This window comes from Oncorhynchus mykiss, chromosome 18 (genome assembly GCF_057628025.1).
Source record: "Oncorhynchus mykiss isolate SJ-2025 chromosome 18, ASM5762802v1, whole genome shotgun sequence".
NCBI lineage: Eukaryota > Metazoa > Chordata > Actinopteri > Salmoniformes > Salmonidae > Oncorhynchus > Oncorhynchus mykiss.
Window position 1 is genome coordinate 38,636,014 of NC_143039.1, and position 20,197 is coordinate 38,656,210.

The 20,197-nt window shown below is 40.3% G+C and overlaps 1 protein-coding gene across 19 annotated transcripts in view; it reads right to left on the minus strand.

Annotated features, from left to right (window-relative positions):
• Positions 1–19,805, minus strand: part of ubap2l (ubiquitin associated protein 2-like) — an 87,291-nt gene extending 67,486 nt beyond the window's left edge. For 16 of the 19 annotated variants that reach the window (XM_090208355.1, XM_021571575.3, XM_090208350.1 and 13 more), the window contains exons 1-3: positions 19,373–19,805; positions 16,063–16,193; positions 5,479–5,556 (exon numbers count right to left, since the gene is read on the minus strand). In XM_090208355.1, coding sequence (XP_090064481.1) covers positions 5,479–5,556; positions 16,063–16,164 — 180 coding nt within the window. In that variant the 5' untranslated portion in view covers positions 16,165–16,193; positions 19,373–19,805. Of the gene's footprint in view, positions 1–5,478; positions 5,557–11,547; positions 11,662–16,062; positions 16,194–19,372 lie in introns of all 19 variants that reach the window. The other 3 variants (XM_090208358.1, XM_090208357.1, XM_090208356.1) reach the window with 2 other exon arrangements.
• Between the last annotated feature and the right edge of the window lie 392 nt (positions 19,806–20,197).

Consider the following 20,197-nt stretch of genomic DNA (forward strand, 5'->3'; position numbering starts at 1 on the left):
GCGCTTCAGTGCTATATGGATTTTGATTGACAGCCGTTCTGAACTTGAACACCGCACATGACAAGAAGTTGCCCACATCCCTCCTCCTAATTGGGCAACTTTTGCAAAAGAAATTGACTGGGAAATGCTGTAAATTAAGAAGACTAGATGTATTTTGAAAGATGAGACTATTTTAACAAATACCACTTTGATGTCATACAAACAAGCCAAACACCCTTCCAAATGTGCACTTCACATTTCTATATCATATACAGTGTCAGCATTTATCATTACTATGTCTGATGTAGTTACAAGATAAGATGGCATCATACCTTGGGTTGATTTGAACAGAATGAGCCCGTTTGTCTATTGTGAAGTAATACGCACCTAAATGCACTCATGACTCCTATGCACACCAAAATTACAAATAAGTATCTCTGAATTGCTTTGCGAAAGCCTAACACTAAGATTGTATTTTATAACTTAGCTAGTCATGTTGGCAAGAGAACAAGCTTTGAAATGACACCCACCTGTCTCAGTTTGTAATTTAAAATGGTCAGTTTTTGGATTGCGTAAAAAGTAATAGGTGCAATGGCGGGGATGTAGGGTTGTAATTCCAAACAAAACTAAAAGTGTGCCTGCACTGGTCCCGAAACCACACAGCTAGGTCAGCTAAAAATAAAAAAAAAGCACCTTGTAGTTGAACACTCTTCTTTGAGTCATAAAAGTACATTGAAATTACTTAGGAACTGTGCACACTTTGGAGAGGTGTGTTGCCACTTGGGAGACACCAGTTAGTCCTCTGTCAAACCCTTGTAATTTTTTGGTCTTATGTTGCTCCTACCGCATACTTTCCAGGAATATTGTTATGTTACTGAATAAATGGAGTATTTTCAGATTTCGCAAACAAATGCGGCAAAAAGTACAGTAAATGTAAAATCCACATAAAACCGTATAATGTTTGGATTCAGTCTTGTGGTAGGTGAACCTGTTGTGTCCTCAGCTTGTCTAATAAATTGTCCCATAATCTTAGAACTGTTCCCGTTCAATTGCTACCATGCTTATGCCTTTCCTATTTATTCTGTAAGAAAGATTTCAATATAGCCCTATCCACATAGGCCAATTCCCCAAACTGTTAAGGAACGCATCTGATTAATTTATACTTCAGGAAGTGAAGTAAAGCTCAGCTCTAGTTTGCAGACCAGAGAAAAATATCCTAAATGGTGGTTTGATGCTGCAAGTCAGGTCGCTGCAAGTACCGATTAATCGGTATGGCCGATTAATTAGGGCCGATATCAAGTTTTCATAACAATTGGAAATAGGTATTTTTGGGCGCCGATTTTTTTTAAATATATTTTTTTTATACCTTTATTTAACTAGGCAAGTCAGGGGCAGAACGACAGATTTTCACCTTGTCAGCTCAGGGGATGCAATCTTGCAATCTTACAGTTAACTAGTCCAACGCTCTAACCACCTGCCTCTCATTGCACTCCACGAGGAGCCTGCCTGTTACGCGAACGCAGTAGAAGCCAAGGTAAGTTGCTAGCTAGCATTAAACTTATCTTATAAAAAACAATCAATCATAATCACTAGTTATAACTACACGTGGTTGATGATACTCGTTTATCTAGCGTGTCCTGCGTTGCATATAATCGATGCAACGCTGGGGGATGATTTAACAAAAGCGCATTTGCGAAAAAAGCACAATCATTAGATGACTGTACCCAACCATAAACACCAATGCCTTTCTTAAAACCAATACACAGAAGTATATGTTTTTAAACCTTCATATTTAGCTAAAATAAATCCAGGTTAGCAAGCAATATTAACCAGGTAAAATTGTGTAATTTCTCTTGCGTTCATTGTACGCAGAGTCATGCGTGTTTGGGCAGCCTGGCTCATTGTGAACTAATTTGCCAGAATTTTACGTAATTATGACATAACATTGAAGGTTGAGCAATGTAACAAGAATATTTAGACTTAGGGATGCCACCCGTTAGATAAAATACCGAACGGTTAGTTTGGCACTATAATGTGAATCAGGCATTTCACTGAAATAATAAACGTTTTGTTTTCGAAATGATAGTTTCCGGATTCGACCATATTAATGACCAAAGGCTCGTATTTCTGTGTGTTATTATGTTATAATTAAGTCTATGATTTGATAGAGCAGTCTGACTGAGCAATGGTAGGCAGCAGCAGGCTCGTAAGTATTCATTCAAACAGCACTTTCATGCGTTTTGCCAGCAGCTCTTCGCAAGCACAGCGCTGTTTATGACTTCAAGCCTATCAGCCTAATGGCTGGTGTGACCGATGTGAAATGGCTAGCTAGTTAGCTGGGTGTGCGCTAATAGCGTTTCAAACATCACTCGCTCTGAGACTTGGAGTAGTTATTCCCCTTGCTCTGCCAGTGGAGCGATGGGTAACGCTGCTTCGAGTGTGGCTGTTGTCGATGTGTTCCTGGTTCGAGCCCAGGTAGGGGGGAGGAGAGGCTTTTTTACATGGCACATATTGCACTTTTACTTCCAACACTTTGTTTTTGCAATATTTAAACCAAATGTCATTATTTATGAGGCTAAATTGATTTTTATTGATCTATTATATTAAGTGTTCATTCAGTATTGTTGTATTTGTTATTATTACAAATAAATATATTTTTTTATAAAAGAAAATTGGCCGATTAATCGGTATCAGCTTTTTTGGTCCTCCAATAATCGGTATCGGCGTTGAAAAATCATAAAATCGGTCGACCTCTACTACAGGGTTTCCGTTAGTTGGCAATTGGCGGCTTTTGGCCAATAAAATATATGCAAAGTCGATAAATAAAACAGTTGCAGGCCAAAATGGCCACGAGAAAAAAAATCACAATGCTTTTTTCATTGATAGAAATACCAGTTGAAGGAAATACATTTGACCGTCATGCTTATAGGTCTATAGGATCATTTGCATAATTTAGTGTAATTAAAAATTGTCCTGTATTTTAATTAGTCCATGCATCTTATTTATTCAACAACTATCGCAAGCGAAAAGCATAGAGCCTATTTTGAGAAGGATTTATTTTGCAGCTCTTCAGCTGGTTGCTGCTAGAGTAAAATGCGCAACAATTCTAAATACAATTGCGTGTTAAAAACAGTTTTGGTGCATGATTAAAGCATTACTATTTTTATTTCTCAACGGGTAATTGAAGAGCACCTCCCATTCACAATTCAAGTGCAAGCAACAGGCTATCAGCACATTACCCACCACTTTACAATGTGAGTTGGAGACATACTTAATTGTTTGAAACCTGAATTTTTATTTCATATTATGAGGCATGTCTTACCTGGCATCAAAGTAGCCAATAGGCAAACTCCAACCATGGAAATGTGGAGGCAATTATTTTATAAAAAAGACGTCATAGGTGCGTGTGAGTTTCCTACCATTTCTACAGTTCAGTGTGCCAGTTATGATTTTCATATGCACATTTTCGTGGAACAGTTTCATTTCAATAATAACGTTTATTTTCTCAAAATCATTGCCACGTGGTTAATCATAAAAATCTGAATCGAAATGATACAAATCTAAAAGTCAACTTATGCGAGATCACCAGCCATATAGACACATTGAGACATTGTGATCCATTGGCGGCTAAAGATATGAGTGAATGGAAACACAGCAGTAGGCCTACAACTTCCATTGCCCTTTCACACCGAGGATGGGTGATTATCGAGGGGGAGATTGTTGTAAAGATTTTTCTAAAAACTTACTGTGAGGAACTATAGTTTCTATATAATTCGCAATGGATGGAGAAAAAAAAAACGCCTTCCTACATTTCCGCACAGCAGGTCAGGTACTTCTATGCGTGTTCAGCTGCACGCACTCTCTCAACATTATCAGGACAGAGAAAAAACAGACACTTGCACATTGCTCACATGGCACACTCAAAACAAAAGACAATGAAATAATTGACAAATCTCGTAGATAATGGTTATGAAATAAACCCAAACTGGTTTATCGCATGTGCAGTAGGTTGTGAACTCTGCAAAGAACATTTCCACTCAGAATGATAACTGTAATTGGCTAATTAACATGCATTACACAAATGTTATGTAACCAAATTATGGGGATTAACAACATATTTACTACTGGTGAAATATGTAAATGGAGAATTGACAAAAACAAAACAAAGGGCTAACAATTCACACAATGAAACAATTTAAACAATTCCAGGCTGTATCACAACTGGCCGTGATTGGGAGTCCCATAGGATGGCGCACAATTGGACCAGTGTTGTCCGGGTTAGGACATCATTGTAAATAAGAACCATTCTGCCACACCACTCCCCTTCTTGTCTTAACATTTTAAATTATACTCAAGACATTATCAACACACAGTTTAGATGCTTTTCACTGACAGTCGCAACTCAACCAGCCAGGCCTATTGCCACGTGCGCTGCTTAAAGTGTGGGCTTGCCAAACAGGCATAGACCTACGGCTAGTGATTTCAAACAATCCACAGCTATTTTTTTTATAGAAGCTAATGATCGTCGATTCCTCTGTGGCTAAGACATGCTTTCTGGTGAAGTATTTTTAATGATTATTTCTGTATAGACTGGAGTAATTACATAATTTTGGCAACAGTACTTCCATTTACTTCCCTATTGGACTCATAGCTATGCCATTTCTCTCCTGTTCTATTGGTTCTTATAAAAAAAAATGTATTGTCTAAAAGCCAAAGACACAAGCCTAGTCGTATTAGCAACCCATCCTAGTTGTTGCATCTTAGATTCCCCCTCTATCTAGGTTTCTAACAGCGATTTTCTTCGGTCACATATGGAACGCTATCAGATGCGCTGTTTCGAATGGTGTTTTCCCAGGTGAGCTGTTCTCCCCCGCAAATTGAAATTTGGCAAATGTTTGAAAGTGATGTTTTATTGGCTGCTTCATTACATGAGTTGCATGTTCTGTTAAGATGCATTACCATAATCTAAATGTGATTTCCGTCATACTAAGCACAGTGGGCGGACTCATTAATGGGCTGTGCACCAAATCAAATCACATTTTATTGGTCACATACACATGGTTAGCAGATGTTAATGCAAGTGTAGCGAAATGCTTGCGTCTCTAGTTCCAACAGTGCAGTAATATCTAACACGTAATCGAACAAATTCACGACTACCTGATACACACAAACGTGAAGGGATGAATAAGAATATGCACATATAAATATATGGATGAGCGATGGCCGTGCAGCATAGGCAAGATGCAGTAGATTGCATAGAATACAGTATATACACAGAGATCAGTAATGAAGGGGTCCGGTACATTTCTCAAATGCTTAGTAAATTAACAATTTCCCGGACACATTGGCTGGCGCCAAAATATCTTGAAGGGAAACCCTGGAACAATAATAGATCTCTTTGAATGTACACCAATGTAACGGACCTCCCTTCAGGCAGCAAAAAGGGTCTAAAAGTGCAGTGGGATGCTACATGTGATGAAGGGAAGGCTAAGTTCTCACCTGCTTGACTTTCTCTTCAAAGTCAGCATCATTGTGGTCCGAAATCATCTGCGCGAGTCGGATCTGCTCAGCAGTGGCCTGTGTGGAGAAAGGGTGGAACATCAACTTCTAAGTCACCACAAAGTTGTTTAAAGGGGTCTCTTATGTCATCTCAATGACAATCGTTTATCCACCCATTAAGAATTGGTGCGGTACTACGTGTAGCTTTTCCATCACTATTAAACAAACAATTAAAGGGTCTAGTCAATCCGGCAAATGCTGCATGACTGCTCAATCGGAAATTACCTTTACATTTCTATTGCGCAATCTAACGCTTCAGCAATACAGATTGGATAGAGCCCCAAGTGAAAAAAAATGCACAGGTGGGTGATCCTGACAACATAAAATCATACAGAACTCAGTGTTTTCCACTTAAATTAATATAGGTCATTTTTCAATTCTCTAGTCAGAAATAAAAGTTGTCCGAGCCTTCTCCACTAGAAGGAACGATATGCATCTCCTAGCTATCTATTGATAGGACAGGTGTCGCCCTGTAAGTCATCAAGCGAGTGATGACAGAAAAACACTGCTGGTTTGACAGTCTGCCCCGCATCACGGTACCTGTGTGCAGTGTTATTTGTGCACTGGGGTTGGTTGTAGTTCAATTTCATTACACGGAGTGAGGAGAGAAAAATGCTTCATCGTTCGTGAGAGAATTTCAGGGGTCTTTTGTACTACCATTTTACTCATATACAGTGCATTCGCAAAGTATTCAGACCTCTTGACTTTCGCAACTTTATTTAATTAACAGTCTTATTCCAAATAAATGTTTTTTCACAATCTACACACAATTCCCTCATAATGACAGAGCAGAAACAGGTTATTTTTTTTGCACATTTATTCAAAATAAAAACAGAAATACCTGTACATAAGTACTCAGACCCTTTGCTATGAGACTTGAAATTGAGATCAGGTGCATTGTGTTTCCATTGATCATCTTTGAGATATTTCCACAACTTGATTCATGTCCAACTCTGGTAAATTCAATTGACTGGACATAATTTGGAAAGGCACACACCTGTGTATACAAGGTCAGGGAGGTGACCAAGAACCGAATGGTCACTGACAGAGCTCTAGAGTTCCTCTGTGGATATAGGAGTACCTTCCAGGAAGACAACCATCTCTGCAGAACTCCACCAAATCAAGCCTTCATGGAAGAGTGGCCAAACGGAAGTCACTACTCAGTAAAAGGCACAGGATAGCCCTCTTGGAGTACGCCAAAATGAACCTAAAAGGACTCTCACTCCTGTAGCATCATACCCAAGAAGACTCGACAATGTAATCGCTGCGAAAGGTGCTTCAACAAAGTACTGAATAAAGGGTCTGAATACTTAGTTGAAGTCAGAAGTTTACATAAACAAGTTTTAATGACTCCAATCTAAGTGTTTCAACCACTCCACAAATTTCTTGTTAAACTATAGTTTAGGCGGTTAGGACATCTAATTTGTGCATGACACATCATTTTTCCAACAATTGTTTACAGACAGATTATTTCACTTATTCACTGTATTCACTGTATCACAATTCCAGTGGGTCAGAAGTTTACATACAATAAGTTGGCTGTGCCTTTAAAAAGCTTGGAAAGTTCCAGAAAATGTAATGGCTTAAAGAAGCTTCTGATAGCCTAGCCATGATTTGAGTCAATTGGAGGTGTACATGTGGATGTATTTCAAGGCCTACCTTCATACGCAGTGCCTCTGTGCTTGACATCATGGGAAACTACCGTCATCATGAAGTGCTTTGAGAGATTAGTCAAGGATCATATCGCCTTCACCCTACCCGACACCCATATCGCCTTCACCCACTCCAATTTGCTTACCGCCCCAATAGGTCCAGAGATGACGCAATCACACTGCCCTAAAGCATCTGGACAAGAGAAATACCCATGTAAGAATGCTGTTAATTGACTACAGGACAGCATTTAACAACATAGTACCCTCCAAACTTGCCCTGTGCATCTGGGTCCTGGACTTGATGGGACGCCCCCAGGTGGTGAGGGTAGGAAACACCCCCCCCCCCGCTGATGCTCAACACTGGGACCCCACAAGGGTGGGTTCTCAGTCCTCTCCTGTACACCCTGATCACCCATGACTGCGTGGCCATGCACACCTCCAACTCAATCATCAAGTTCAGATGACAACAGTAGTGGGCTTGATTACCAACAACGACACGATGGCCTACAGGGAGGAGGTTAGGGCCCACCTCACACTCAAGGTCAACAAAAGGAGATGCTCGTGGACTTCAGGAAACAGCAGAGGGAGCACCCCGCTATCCATATCGACGGGACAGTAGTGTAGAAGGTGGAAAGTTTTAAGTTCCTCTACCTGCCCTCCAGGACACCTACAACACCCGATGTCACAGGAAGGCCAAAATTATCATCAAAGACAACAACCACCCGAGCCACTGCCTGTTCACCCCGCTATCATCCAGAAGGCGAGGTCAGAACAGGTGCATCAAAGCTGGTACCGAGAGATTGAAAAACAGCTTCTATCTCAAGGCCATCAGACTGTTAAACAGCCATCACTAACATTGAGTAGCTGCTGCCAACATACAGGCTCAAAATCTCTAGCCACTTTAATAATTAAAAATGGGATGTAATAAAGGTATCACTAGTCACTTTAAACAAACGCCACTTCATATATTGTTTACATACTCTACATTACTCATCTCATATGTGGAGCAGTGTATACTATATACTACTAGCAGTGTATATACTACTAGTGTATATACTGTACTTTATATATGCTTATCCATATATTTATATGTACATATTCTTATTCATTCCTTAACACTTGTGTGTAAAGGGTAGTTGTTGTGGAATTGTTGCATTACTTGTTAGATATTACTGCATGGTCGGAACTAGAAGCACAAGCATTTCGCTACACTCGCCATGTGTATGTGACCAATAAAATTATATTTGAAAATCAAAAGAAATCAGCCAAGACATCAAGAAAAAATTGTAGACCTCCACAAGTCTGGTTCAAGTCTTGGGAGCAATTTCCAAACGCCTGAAGGCACCACGTTCACCTGTACAAACAATAGTATGCAAGTATAAACAACATTGGACCACGTATCCATCATAAGCTCAGGAAGGAGCTTATCATAAACTCGTTTTGTCTCCCAGAGATGAACATACTTTGACGCGAAAAGTACAAAATATTCCCAGAACAGCAGCAAAGGACTTTGTGAAAATGCTGGAGGAAACAGGTACAAAAGTATCTGTATCCACAGTAAAAAAAAAACTAGTAGTAAAAACCTATATCGATGTTACGGATACAGATATCCTATTTTTTATTTATTTAACCTTTATTTAACCAGGCAAGTCAGTTAAGAACAAATTCTTATTTTCAATGACGGCCTGGGAACGGTGGGTTAACTGCCTGTTCAGGGGCAGAACGACAGATTTGTACCTTGTCAGCTCGGGGGTTTGAACTCGCAACCTTCCGGTTACTAGTCCAACACTCTAACCACTAGGCTACCCTGCCGCCCCTATGTCTGTGTGTGTGTGTGTATCCTGTGTTCTTTTCTCTCCTCCTCCCCTCACAGGTGAAAATCATCACTCCCCAATCAGTCACCAATCCAATCATCAATCAGAAGACACACATCCTCCTGTTTCCTACCCTATCACAGTTCCTTTCCCTTGGTTTAAAAACCCCATCAGTTGTTTGCTCTAGAGCTCAATCTCTCTGTAAATGCCATGTTTGTAGATCTCTGTGTTTCACTCTCTCTCTGTGTATTAACCTCTCTTTTGTTTGAGCACCTCCATAACACTTTGTCATCACCTGTGAGTATTGTTTTTGGTTATGGTGTTTGTGTTTGATTGCTGGTGGGAAAAGGGGGAACCAAGACAAGTCGCCCATGGGCATACACTACCCGTAGGTAGACTTTGTTAACTACACTAGTTAGAACTGGGCGGACCACCCACTGTATTTTTGGTTAGTTAGTTAGCTGTTAAAGTAGGCTAGTCTAGCTTAGGGGTTTTTTGAATACTTATTGTTTCTTTCCTTGGGTCCAGCTCAGCCCCTCTTCCTGCTCCCTCCATTACCGTGTGTTTATTAATAAACCCTGAGTTTGACAGTAGATTTCAGTTGTGGTTATTTCGTTCACACTTTTACTTTGTCACTATTATAATTTGCATGAGTTATGTTACGGGTCTCATTACCATCCCCCCTAGACTGTCGGGCCAAAAGGGATTCGTAACAATCGACATAATCTAAAAGGCAGCTTCAGCAAGGAAGAAGCCACTGCTCCACAACCGCCATAAAAAAGCCAGATTATGGTTTGCAACTGCACATGGGGACAAAGATCGTGCATCTCGTCTGATGAAACAAAAAATAACTCTTTGGCCATAATGACCATCGTTATGTTTGGAGGAAAAAGGGGAGACTTGCAAGCCGAAGAACACCATCCAAACCGTGAAGCACTGGGGTGGCAGCATCATGTTGTGGGGGTGCTTTGCTGCAGGAGGGACTGGTGCACTTCACAAAATAGATGGCATCATGAGGAAGGATAATTATGTGGATATATTTAAGTAACATCTCAAGACATCAGTCAGGAGTTAAAGCTTGGTCGCAAATGGACAATGATCCCAAGCATACTTCCAAAGTTGTGGCAAAAAGGCTTAAGGACATCAAAGTCAAGGTATTGGAGTGGCCATCACAAAGCCCTGACAACAATCCAATAGAAAATTTGTTGGCAAAACTGAAGAAGCGTGTGCAAGGAAGGAGGCCTAGAAACCTGACTGATTTACACCAGCTGTGTCAGGAATGGGCCAAAAATCACCCAACTTATTATGGGAAACCTGTGGAAGGCTACCCGAAATGTTTGACCCAAGTTAAACAATTTAAAGGCAATGCTGCCAAATACTAATTGAGTGTATGTAATCTTCTGACCTGCTGGGAATGTGGTGAAAGAAATAAAAGCTGAAAAATCCTTCTCTAGTATTATTCTGACATTTCACATTCTTAAAATAAAGTGGTGATCCTAACTGACCTAAGACAGGGAATTTTTACTAGGATTACATGTCAGGAATTGTGAAAAACAGAGTTTAAAATGTATTTGGCTAAGGTGTATGTACACTTCTGACTTCAACTGTATGTATATGTGATTTCATTTTTTTATTTCAAATACATTAGCAAAAATTTCTGTTGTCGTCATAATGGGATATTGTGTTGAATTTTTTTTAATTATTTTTTTAAATCCATTTTCAAATAAGGTTGTAACTTAGTGGAAAAATTAAAGGGGTCTGAAAGCTTTCCGAATGCACTGTATAGGCCTTGTTGTTATTTCTTATATTAACGTTTGTGTGAGGGGCGTTAACTCACCAGCATTCCGACCAGAAACATGACTTATGAATTGGATCATTTGTACGTACCCCTCAAGGAAATTTAACTTATCCCAGAGGCTGCTCCAAGACGCCACCGGTGGAGAAAAGGTTTAAGGAGTGGACTTCTAGTCTGAATCCAGGAGGCGTGCACACCATCCACCGATTCCGAGTATATTACTCGCTAATGTTCAGCCCCTGGTCAATAAAGTAGATGAGCTCAGGGCCCGGATCTCCTTCCAGAAAGACATCAGGGACTGTAACATATGTTTCACAAAATCATGGCTCTCTCCGGATGAACTGTCCCCGTCCATAAGGCCAGCTGGGTTCTCAGTACACCGCACAGACAGGAATAAAGAACTCTCCGGGAAGAAGAAAGGCAGAACAGTGTTTCATGATTGACTACTCAGATGTGATTGTGATAACGTACAAAAAATCAAGTCCTTTTGTTCACCCGACCTAGAATACCTCACAATGAAATGCCTGACCGTATTACCTCCAAAGAGAATTATCTTTGGTTAGTCACAGCCGTGTATATTCCCCCTCAAGCCAATACCACAATAGCCCTCAAGGAATTACACTGGACTTTGTGCAAACTGGAAACCACATATCCTGAGGCAGCATTTATTCTAGCTGAGGACTTTAAAAAATAAAATCTGAGTAAAACGCTACCGAAGTTCTGTCAACACATTGCCTGTAGTACTCACGCTTCAAAAACTCAACCATTGTTACTCTCCCTCCTGGCATGGCTGGCTACAAGGCCCTCCCCTCCATCTTCCCTTATGCAAATCAGATCACAACTCCATTCTGCTCCTCCCTTCCTATAGACAGAAACACAAGGTACCCGTGCTAAGTAGGGATGCATAATATATCGGTGAATTTATCAGAATCGTACGATATTAGCTAAAAATGCCAACATCGTTATCGGCCAATGTCTAGTTTAACGCCCGATGTGCAAAACCGATGTCAAAGCTGACGTGCTTACCTATATAACAAAGGTACATGACGTAATGATGCCACATAAAATGTTGTGCAACACAGCATTCCTAAACTAGCCCACAATATGTGCTGTGTGGATTAAGCAGTCAACAAGTCAAGGAGTCATTTGAAAGAGTAACAAAATGTCAGCGAGAACTCAAAAGGCGAAATCCATTAAAGCCAAGATAATGGAATTCATTGCCATTGACAATCAACCGCTCTCTGTCGTGGGTGATGTTGGCTTTCGCTGACTGGTCGAGCACCGGATAAATCTACCAAGTGCGCTATTTTTCCGATGTTGCCCTACCAGAGTTACACAGTAATAGCATCACGGTAATTAGCTTCACGACATACATACTATGGAACACCGTTTGGGTCTTTGCGTGTCAAAAAATATATTAGCACGGTCAAAGCTGTACAAAAAAGTCAGCAAACACCGGCCTCGAACGATGTGTTTACAATACCGCTTTGGTAATACAGCATCATTTGTTCGACCGCAACTTCTGGGGTAGCTAGCTTTAGCTTGGTACCTAGCTAGCACCAATACAACTAGCCTGAAAACAATGACCAGTAGACACTGCAGTCATTTTCAATATTCTTGGCAATAATTTAGGAATCCTTGTGAGTAAGTATTAGCTAGGTTGCCACTTGTTGTTCGCCTAGTGAAATTGAACTTCAGTTCATGAAAATAAATAGCTAGTCAGCTACTTCACCCTGTTGCCCAAAGCTAACGGTATAAGCAGCCAGCTAGCATCATCTGGCTAGTGAGGCTCGACCGGACTGGGTTGTGTGTTGTGAAGCTAGCCACAAAAAGGATTAGGCACAATAGCGGAATTTGCAGTTTGCCTTCAAAATACAAGTATGTAATTGACAGTGATGCAAATTAATTCAAATAGTAGAATTATGCCATAATTTTACTTTGAAGGCTAACCTCAAAGTCCACTATTGTGGCTAATCCTTTTTGTGGCTAGCTACAACATAGATGGGTCCGACCACCATTAATCAAATAAGAACTGTCTTATAAATTAGGATTATTTTAGATGACACCTAGCTATATAGTTAGCTAGTTAACTATAGCAACTGAAAACAGATTGTTTGCGTCCATGAGCTGGCTAGCTTTATTTATGACCAGTACTCTAGGTGCACGAGACAACTTTACCAGCATCATAGCATACGTATCGATGAATCGTTATGACATCTGAAATAAGAGTGAGTGTAATCAATGTGTAATAACTACGTAAATTTATGAACGCGTTAAATTGTGACGCGCAATCATATTCAGGTCCTGATTGGTCAACAAGCTTATTTGACATGTCAAATAGTGTTAAAAATAGTACATTTTTTGACACGCGAAGACCCAACGGCCTTCCATAGAAATCCTGGTTGAGAATGAAACGACTGAACAACGAAACAGCACAGCAAGTAAGTGAAAAAAATAGGTTTTGATTACGTTTTGCTGGTAATGGGGACATACGTAAATGCCAACAAAATAACTTTTGGGTCAGTGTAGTGTGTGAGTAACCTTAACTAGGCAAGTCAGTTAAAAACAAATTCTTATTTACAATTGCGGCCTGCCCCGGCCAAACCAGGACGATGCTGGGCCAATTATACGCCGCCCTATGGGACTCCCAATCCCGGCCGGATGTGATACAGCCTGGATTCGACCAGGGACTGTAGTGATGCCTCTTGCATTGAGATGCAGTGCCTTAGACCGCTGCTTCCATTTGTGTGTTAACTATTTAACTGTGCTAGAATGCTTAAGAGGGCGCAACATTTTTAATATCGGAATTGTTTTTATTTGGCATGGAAAATATCAGATAGCGGTATCGGCCAAAAAATCTCATTTCGGTGCATCACTAGCGCTAAGGTCTATTCAACACTGGACCGACCAATCGGAATCCATGCTTCAAGATTGTTTTGGTCACACAGACTGGGACATGTGCCAGGTAGCCTCAGAAAAACATTTGCTGTATACACGGACACAGCGACTGAGTTCATCAGGAAGTGTATAGGGGATGTTGTTCCCACTGGGACTATTAAAACCTACCCAAACCAGAAACCGTGGATAGATGGCAGCATTCACGCAAACCTGAAAGCGCGATCCACCGCATTTAACCATGGCAAGGTGACTGGGTATATGGTCAAATATGAAAAGTATATTTGTAGTTCCCTCCGTAAGGCAAACAAACAGGCAAAAAGTCAGTAGAGACAAAGTGGAGTCGCAATTCAACAGCTTAGACACAAGACAAGCGGCAAGGTCTACAAAGAGAAATCGCGCTGCAAGTCCTGCCTCTCCCATCTCCTCATTGGTTATTCCCACTTGGGTGACTGAAGACGAACGAGGTCAGTGGCGGAAATGCACCGAATTTATGAAAGTTTCCAACCGCAATATAAAGTCACGAGAAGAAAACGTCTGGAAGAATGAGAGATGACTAGAAACAATTTGTTTGACCGTTTTATGTATGGATTAGAGTAGAGTTGGTGGAGTAGAGGACCTTGTGCATTTCAGGTAACATAACTTAATGTTTATATCCCAGGACAAATTAGCTAGCAACAGCAAGCTAGCTAATTAGGACAAATTAGCTAGCAAGTGCAAGCTAGCTAGCTAAATTGCCATAAATGTTTAATGCATTTTGACCTGTTCCCAAATTAATATAATTGATTCAGAGTTTGTTTTGATATTTTAACCGGTGTGTCGTGATCGTGTTTGGTGTGGGGGGACAAAATTAATTTATGCACAATGGTGCACGAGCACAGATGGTTTGGGTTCCATGTCAGAGCATGCGCAGACCAGCTGGCTGGAGTGTTAACGGCATGTTCGATCTCTCCCTATTCCAGTCTGCTGTCACCACTTGCTTCAATATGTCCACCATTGATTTCTTGGGTACAGGAACAAAGGTAACTGAACTACCGATTAATCGGTTTCAGCTTTTTTTGATCATCAAATAAATCGGTATCGGCGTTGAAAAATCATAAAATCGGTCAACCTCATGTATGTATGTATGTATGTATGTATGTACAGTGCCTTGCAAAAGTATTCGGCCCCCTTGAACTTTGCGACCTTTTGCCACATTTCAGGCTTCAAACATAAAGAATAATTTTGCATGCCCAATTTATGTTTGAAGCCTGAAATGTGGCAAAAGGTCGCAAAGTTCAAGGGGGCCGAATACTTTCACAAGGCACTGTATGTATGTATACACACAGTGGGGAGAACAAGTATTTGATAACATGCAAAATCGGCAGTGTTTCCTACTTACAAAGCATGTAGAGGTCTGTAATTTTTATCATAGGTACACTTCAACTGTGAGAGACGGAATCTAAAACAAAAATCCAGAAAATCACATTGTATGATCTTTAAGTAATTAATTTGCATTTTATTGCATGACATTAGTATTTGATCACCTACCAACCAAGTAAGAATTCCGGCTCTCACAGACCTGTTAGTTTTTCTTTAACTGACTTGCCTAGTTAAATAAAGGTTAAATAAAATATCACAAAATTTCTTAATCTGGGAGGTAAATTTGATAAAGTACTCAATCATTTTGCTGTGTATTTCAGCTGGAACCAAGGCATTAGAATGTACCAGAGGCCACCAAAATATGGGTCAGGCGGCAAAAAATGTTTTTGCTCAGGGGAGGCCTGGCTGGTTACTTTTTTTATTTGGCTGGCTACTCCAGATACCTGTGGAAAACACTGAGTACTACTTCCAACTAAGGCATTGCACCATGAAAACTAAAGCATCTGCTATTGGGTCAGTGTGTGCTCCCCAAAATGGCACCCTATTCCTTAAAATGGTGCACTGATTTTGACTAGGGCTGTAATTGCAATGCTTTTTGCATGGCAAAAATGAAGACACGAAGCAGACCAGTCTCTTCGGTCTTTTAAAAACCTGCTGTATGTAAAATATTGTGTGCTATAGTTTGGATGACAACATGTTTGTTTCAAACTTTAGGGCTGTTTTCCTTAAGAAGATCAATCTGCTTTGTGTTGTGATTCCTTGCCATGATACTAATGCGTATCGCGATACTGGTTTTGTCTTGGCCCTACTTTTGGCCATAGGGCTCTGGTCAAAAGTAGTGCACTTTAGGAAATAAGGTGTCATGTGGGACACACACCAATGTAAAAATCATCCAGAACCACTTCCAATGTGTTTCACCATGAAAACTAGCTGTTGGGTCAGTGTGTGAGATGACTAAGTGCATGACATCCTGTGTGGGCAGCAGGGTCGAGGGCCGGGTACCAACCTGAGGCCTCTGCTTGTGCTGTGTCTGGCCTGTCTGCGTCTGGCCTGTCTGCGTCTGCTGCTCCCAGCTGCCGCGGGCTCGGTTTCCGCCCACTGGGGTCATAGTTTACAGTATTTACAAAGGAATAACACCTGCGAAAGAAAAATGGGAGAGTGAGGTTCTGTGGCAAATAGAAGGGGTCCAGGGTCCTCCCAGACTAAGAAGCTCAGTTCTGGTGACTTTAAAAGGACATTCCACAACCTAAATGAATGAAACATGATTTCTACAATAAGATGGGTAAAATTCTTAATATACAGGACCATGCATATAGCTTATACTATCAGGTATGCTATTAGCAATAAACATTATCACATGTAGTCCAAATGATGCAGCAAGGTGGCTATAAATAATTAGGCTGAAGCATGGGGCAACATTTACCCTATTGGGCTAATCATTAGCTAGATTCCAAAAGTAAATATTTTAACTAATCAGCATATTGATGAACTGTATGTCCCAAAAAACTTGCATAAACACAGGAATATAATGTAGGCCTAACTCTTAGGGTAACCAGGCACAGGGTAATGCGCACCCTGCCTGTACTTCTCCCAGGAACAACTTTATGTCCCCCCCCCCCCAAACGGGTTGACAAACTCACAGTAAATACTGTCCAGTGGGGCAAAAAAGTATTTAGTCTCTGTCATTGCCAACAAAGGGTATATAGGTATATAACAAAGTATTGATAAACTTTTGTTTTTGACCAAATACTTATTTTCCACCATAATTTGCAAATAAATTCATTATTATAAATCCTACAATGTGATTTTCTGGATTTTCTCTCATTTTGTCTGTCATAGTTGAAGTGTACCTATAATAAAAATTACAGGCCTCTCATCTTTTTAAGTGGGAGAACTTGCACAATTGGTGGCTGACTAAATACTTTTTTGCCCCACTGTATATCGGGATACTATTTGAATGAAATATATATAAATATATCTCTCTCTCTCTCGTCTCATTTTTGTAATATCACAAAAAAAAAAATTGCACAAGTTTCCTGTACCAAAAACCTCTATTTTTCCTTCATTGCTTGTCCACCATCCTTTTAAATAGGAAGCCAATTTGTTTTCATGACAGTTCAGAACTCATTCTCATGGCTCTCTTGACCCTCTGCTGCATATGGTGAGCAATCTGTTTGGAACATTAAATAGCCATAAAAATACTGTTCAAAAATATAAAAATGCAACCTGTACAGTATTGGTCCAATGTTTCATGAGCTGAAATAAAATATCCCAGAAATGTTTTCTATGCACAAGAAGTGTATTTCTCTCAAATGTTGTGCACAAATTTGTTAGAGAGCATTTCTTCTTTGCCAAAATAATCCATCCACCTGACAGGTGTGGCATATCAAAACATGAGGTAGTCACCTCATACAAGTACTTGGGAGTATTGCTAGATGGTACACTGTCCTTCTCTTAGCACATATCAAAGCTGCAGGCTAAAGTTAAATCTATACTTGGTTTCCTCTATCGTAATTGTTCCTCTTTCACCCCAACTGCCAAACTAACCCTGATTCAAATGACCGTCCTACCGACGCTAGATTACAGAGACAATTTATAGATTGGCAGGTAAGGGTGCTCTCAGGCAGACAGACGTTCTTTACCATTCAGCCATAAGATTTGCCACCAATGCTCCTTATAGGACACAATCACTGCACTCTATACTCCTCTGGAAGCTGGTCATCTCTTTATACCTATCGCAAGACAGACACACGGTTGATGCTCATTTCTAGAAACCCTCAGAGGCCTCACTCACCCCTATTTGAGACACCTACTACAGCCCTCATCCTCTACATACAACACCCGTTCTGCCAGTCACATTCTGTTAAAAGGTCCCCAAAGCACACATTCCTGAGTCGCTCCTCTTCAGTTTGCTGCAGCTAGCGACTGGAACAAGCTGCAACAAACACTTCAACTGGACAGTTTTATCCCACATCTCTTTATTCAAAGACTCAATCATCGACACTTACTGGACAGTTCCGTGGCTGCTTTGTGTGATGTATTGTCTCTACCTTCTTGCCCTTTGTGCTGTTGTCTGTGCCCAATAATGTTTGTACCATGTTTTGTGCTGCTACCATATCGTCATGTGTTGCTGCCTTGCTATGTTGTTGACTTTAGGTCTCGCTTTATGTAGTGTCTCGTGATGTGTTTTATCCTATATTTATATTTTTTTTATATATTTTATTTTTAATCCCATCCCAGGATGAGGCCTTTTGGTAGGCCGTCATTGTAAATATGAATGTTAAATAAAATGTTCAATTAAATCGTAGTAGCACTTAAGAATCTGAGAATATCGTATCATGAGATCCCTGGCAATTCCCAGCCCTATTTTTCATTAGTGAACTTGTGGAAATAGACAGGGTTTATGACTTTGGTTGTGGTAACGACCCATCCAAAGTGATGGTTAACTAGCTAACCTTAACTAATTTTAAACAATTTGGTTGTAACCAAGTTAGCTAATTGGACAGCTAACGTTAACTAATTCACTTTAATTGGGTAACGTTAGATAACGCGTATATGCAAATGCTGTCCGATGAAATGGGAGTTCGTTAACTAATTGAGACCAGGAAAATTACGTTTGTCCCACATTTGCTGGGAAGTTAGCTAGCTAACGTCAACTAAAAATAACTACTAGGTAGCTTGCTAGCTAACTTAGCATGTTTTAATGGTGTCTACTAGCGAACGATGCAACATCAATACGGATATATTCTCAACATGTTTTTATTTAGCTGACGTTAGCGCGCTAACTAGCTATTGGTGTCTTTGGCTTAACTAGGCTAGCTGACGTTAAATAATATTCATGGAGTTTATGTAACTAAAACCATTAGTTAGTCAACATCAGGTATTTCAAGAAATATAATTGTTTCGAAAACATTGACTAACATTTAGATGCTAAGATGCTATGTCATTTTTTAGGGGACATCCAGCTAACGTTAGCTTTATCGAAGTTGTCGATGAGATTCCGTTCTTCTCAACCTCGACGATGGCGAAAATAAGACTAACAATCAGCATTGCAACTAGCTAACTACATTGTTGTTCTCAACCACTCAAATCACCACCGTTAGCTTAACTTATCCACATGTTCATTCGTGCCGCATGCTATTGAGCCCACAGACGCATAGGCCGCACATTAACGTGGTAATTAACGCACAAATTGCACTATGCAGAACCAAGACACCCCTTTAGAAACGCTACCGATGTGTTCTTGTATATACACGACACAGAGGCTCTAGGTAGGCCCGTAGGCCCAAAATAATGTAAATAAATGACATACTGACCAGAAACCCAGTTGAAGTCTGATTCTGCAACACAACCGACCAAGCGGTCTCTCTGTCGACCTCCTAGTCGGAATTCGACTAAATAAAACCTCTAGAGTAATACACGTATCTATGTGAGGTATTATGCCGAACCGACTCGCGCAGACAATAAGCGAGGGACTTGGAATGTACCTGTTTCTTTTCCACTCTGACGCTACATATAGCTCCGTCATGTGGTTGACTGGGCGCTTCAAGGAAGCTAGACATTCGACACGTGGTCACCCACCTCTAAGAACTGCAATAAAATAGATGAACTAAAATATTTATAGTGATTGCCTATCCTAGACTGTCCGATTTGTCTTGATTGGGTGTTTAGCAGGACCACTATAAGGCTAATATACAGTACCAGTCCAAAGTTGACACCTACTCATTCAAGGGTTTCTTTATTTGTACTATTTTCTACATTGTATAATAGCGGAGAAATCAAAACCATGAAATAACAGATAGGGAATCATGTGGTAACCAAAAGTGTTAAAGCAAAATATATTTTACATTCTTCAAAGTAGCCACCCTTTGCCTTGACAGCTTTGCACACTTCGCAAGTGTGCGCAAAGCTAATTTGTTTAACACTTTTTTGGTCACTACATGATTCCATATGTGTTATTTCATATAGTTGGTCTTTACTATTATTCTACAATGTTGAAAATGGTAAAAATAAAAATCCTTGAATGAGTAGGTAGTGAGTAGTACTTTTGAGTATGAACAGATCATTCAAACCAGTGGCAACAAGCACTGGGGCAGAACACAAGTGTCTTCATTCTCAAAAATGCAACTTGACATCTGTCC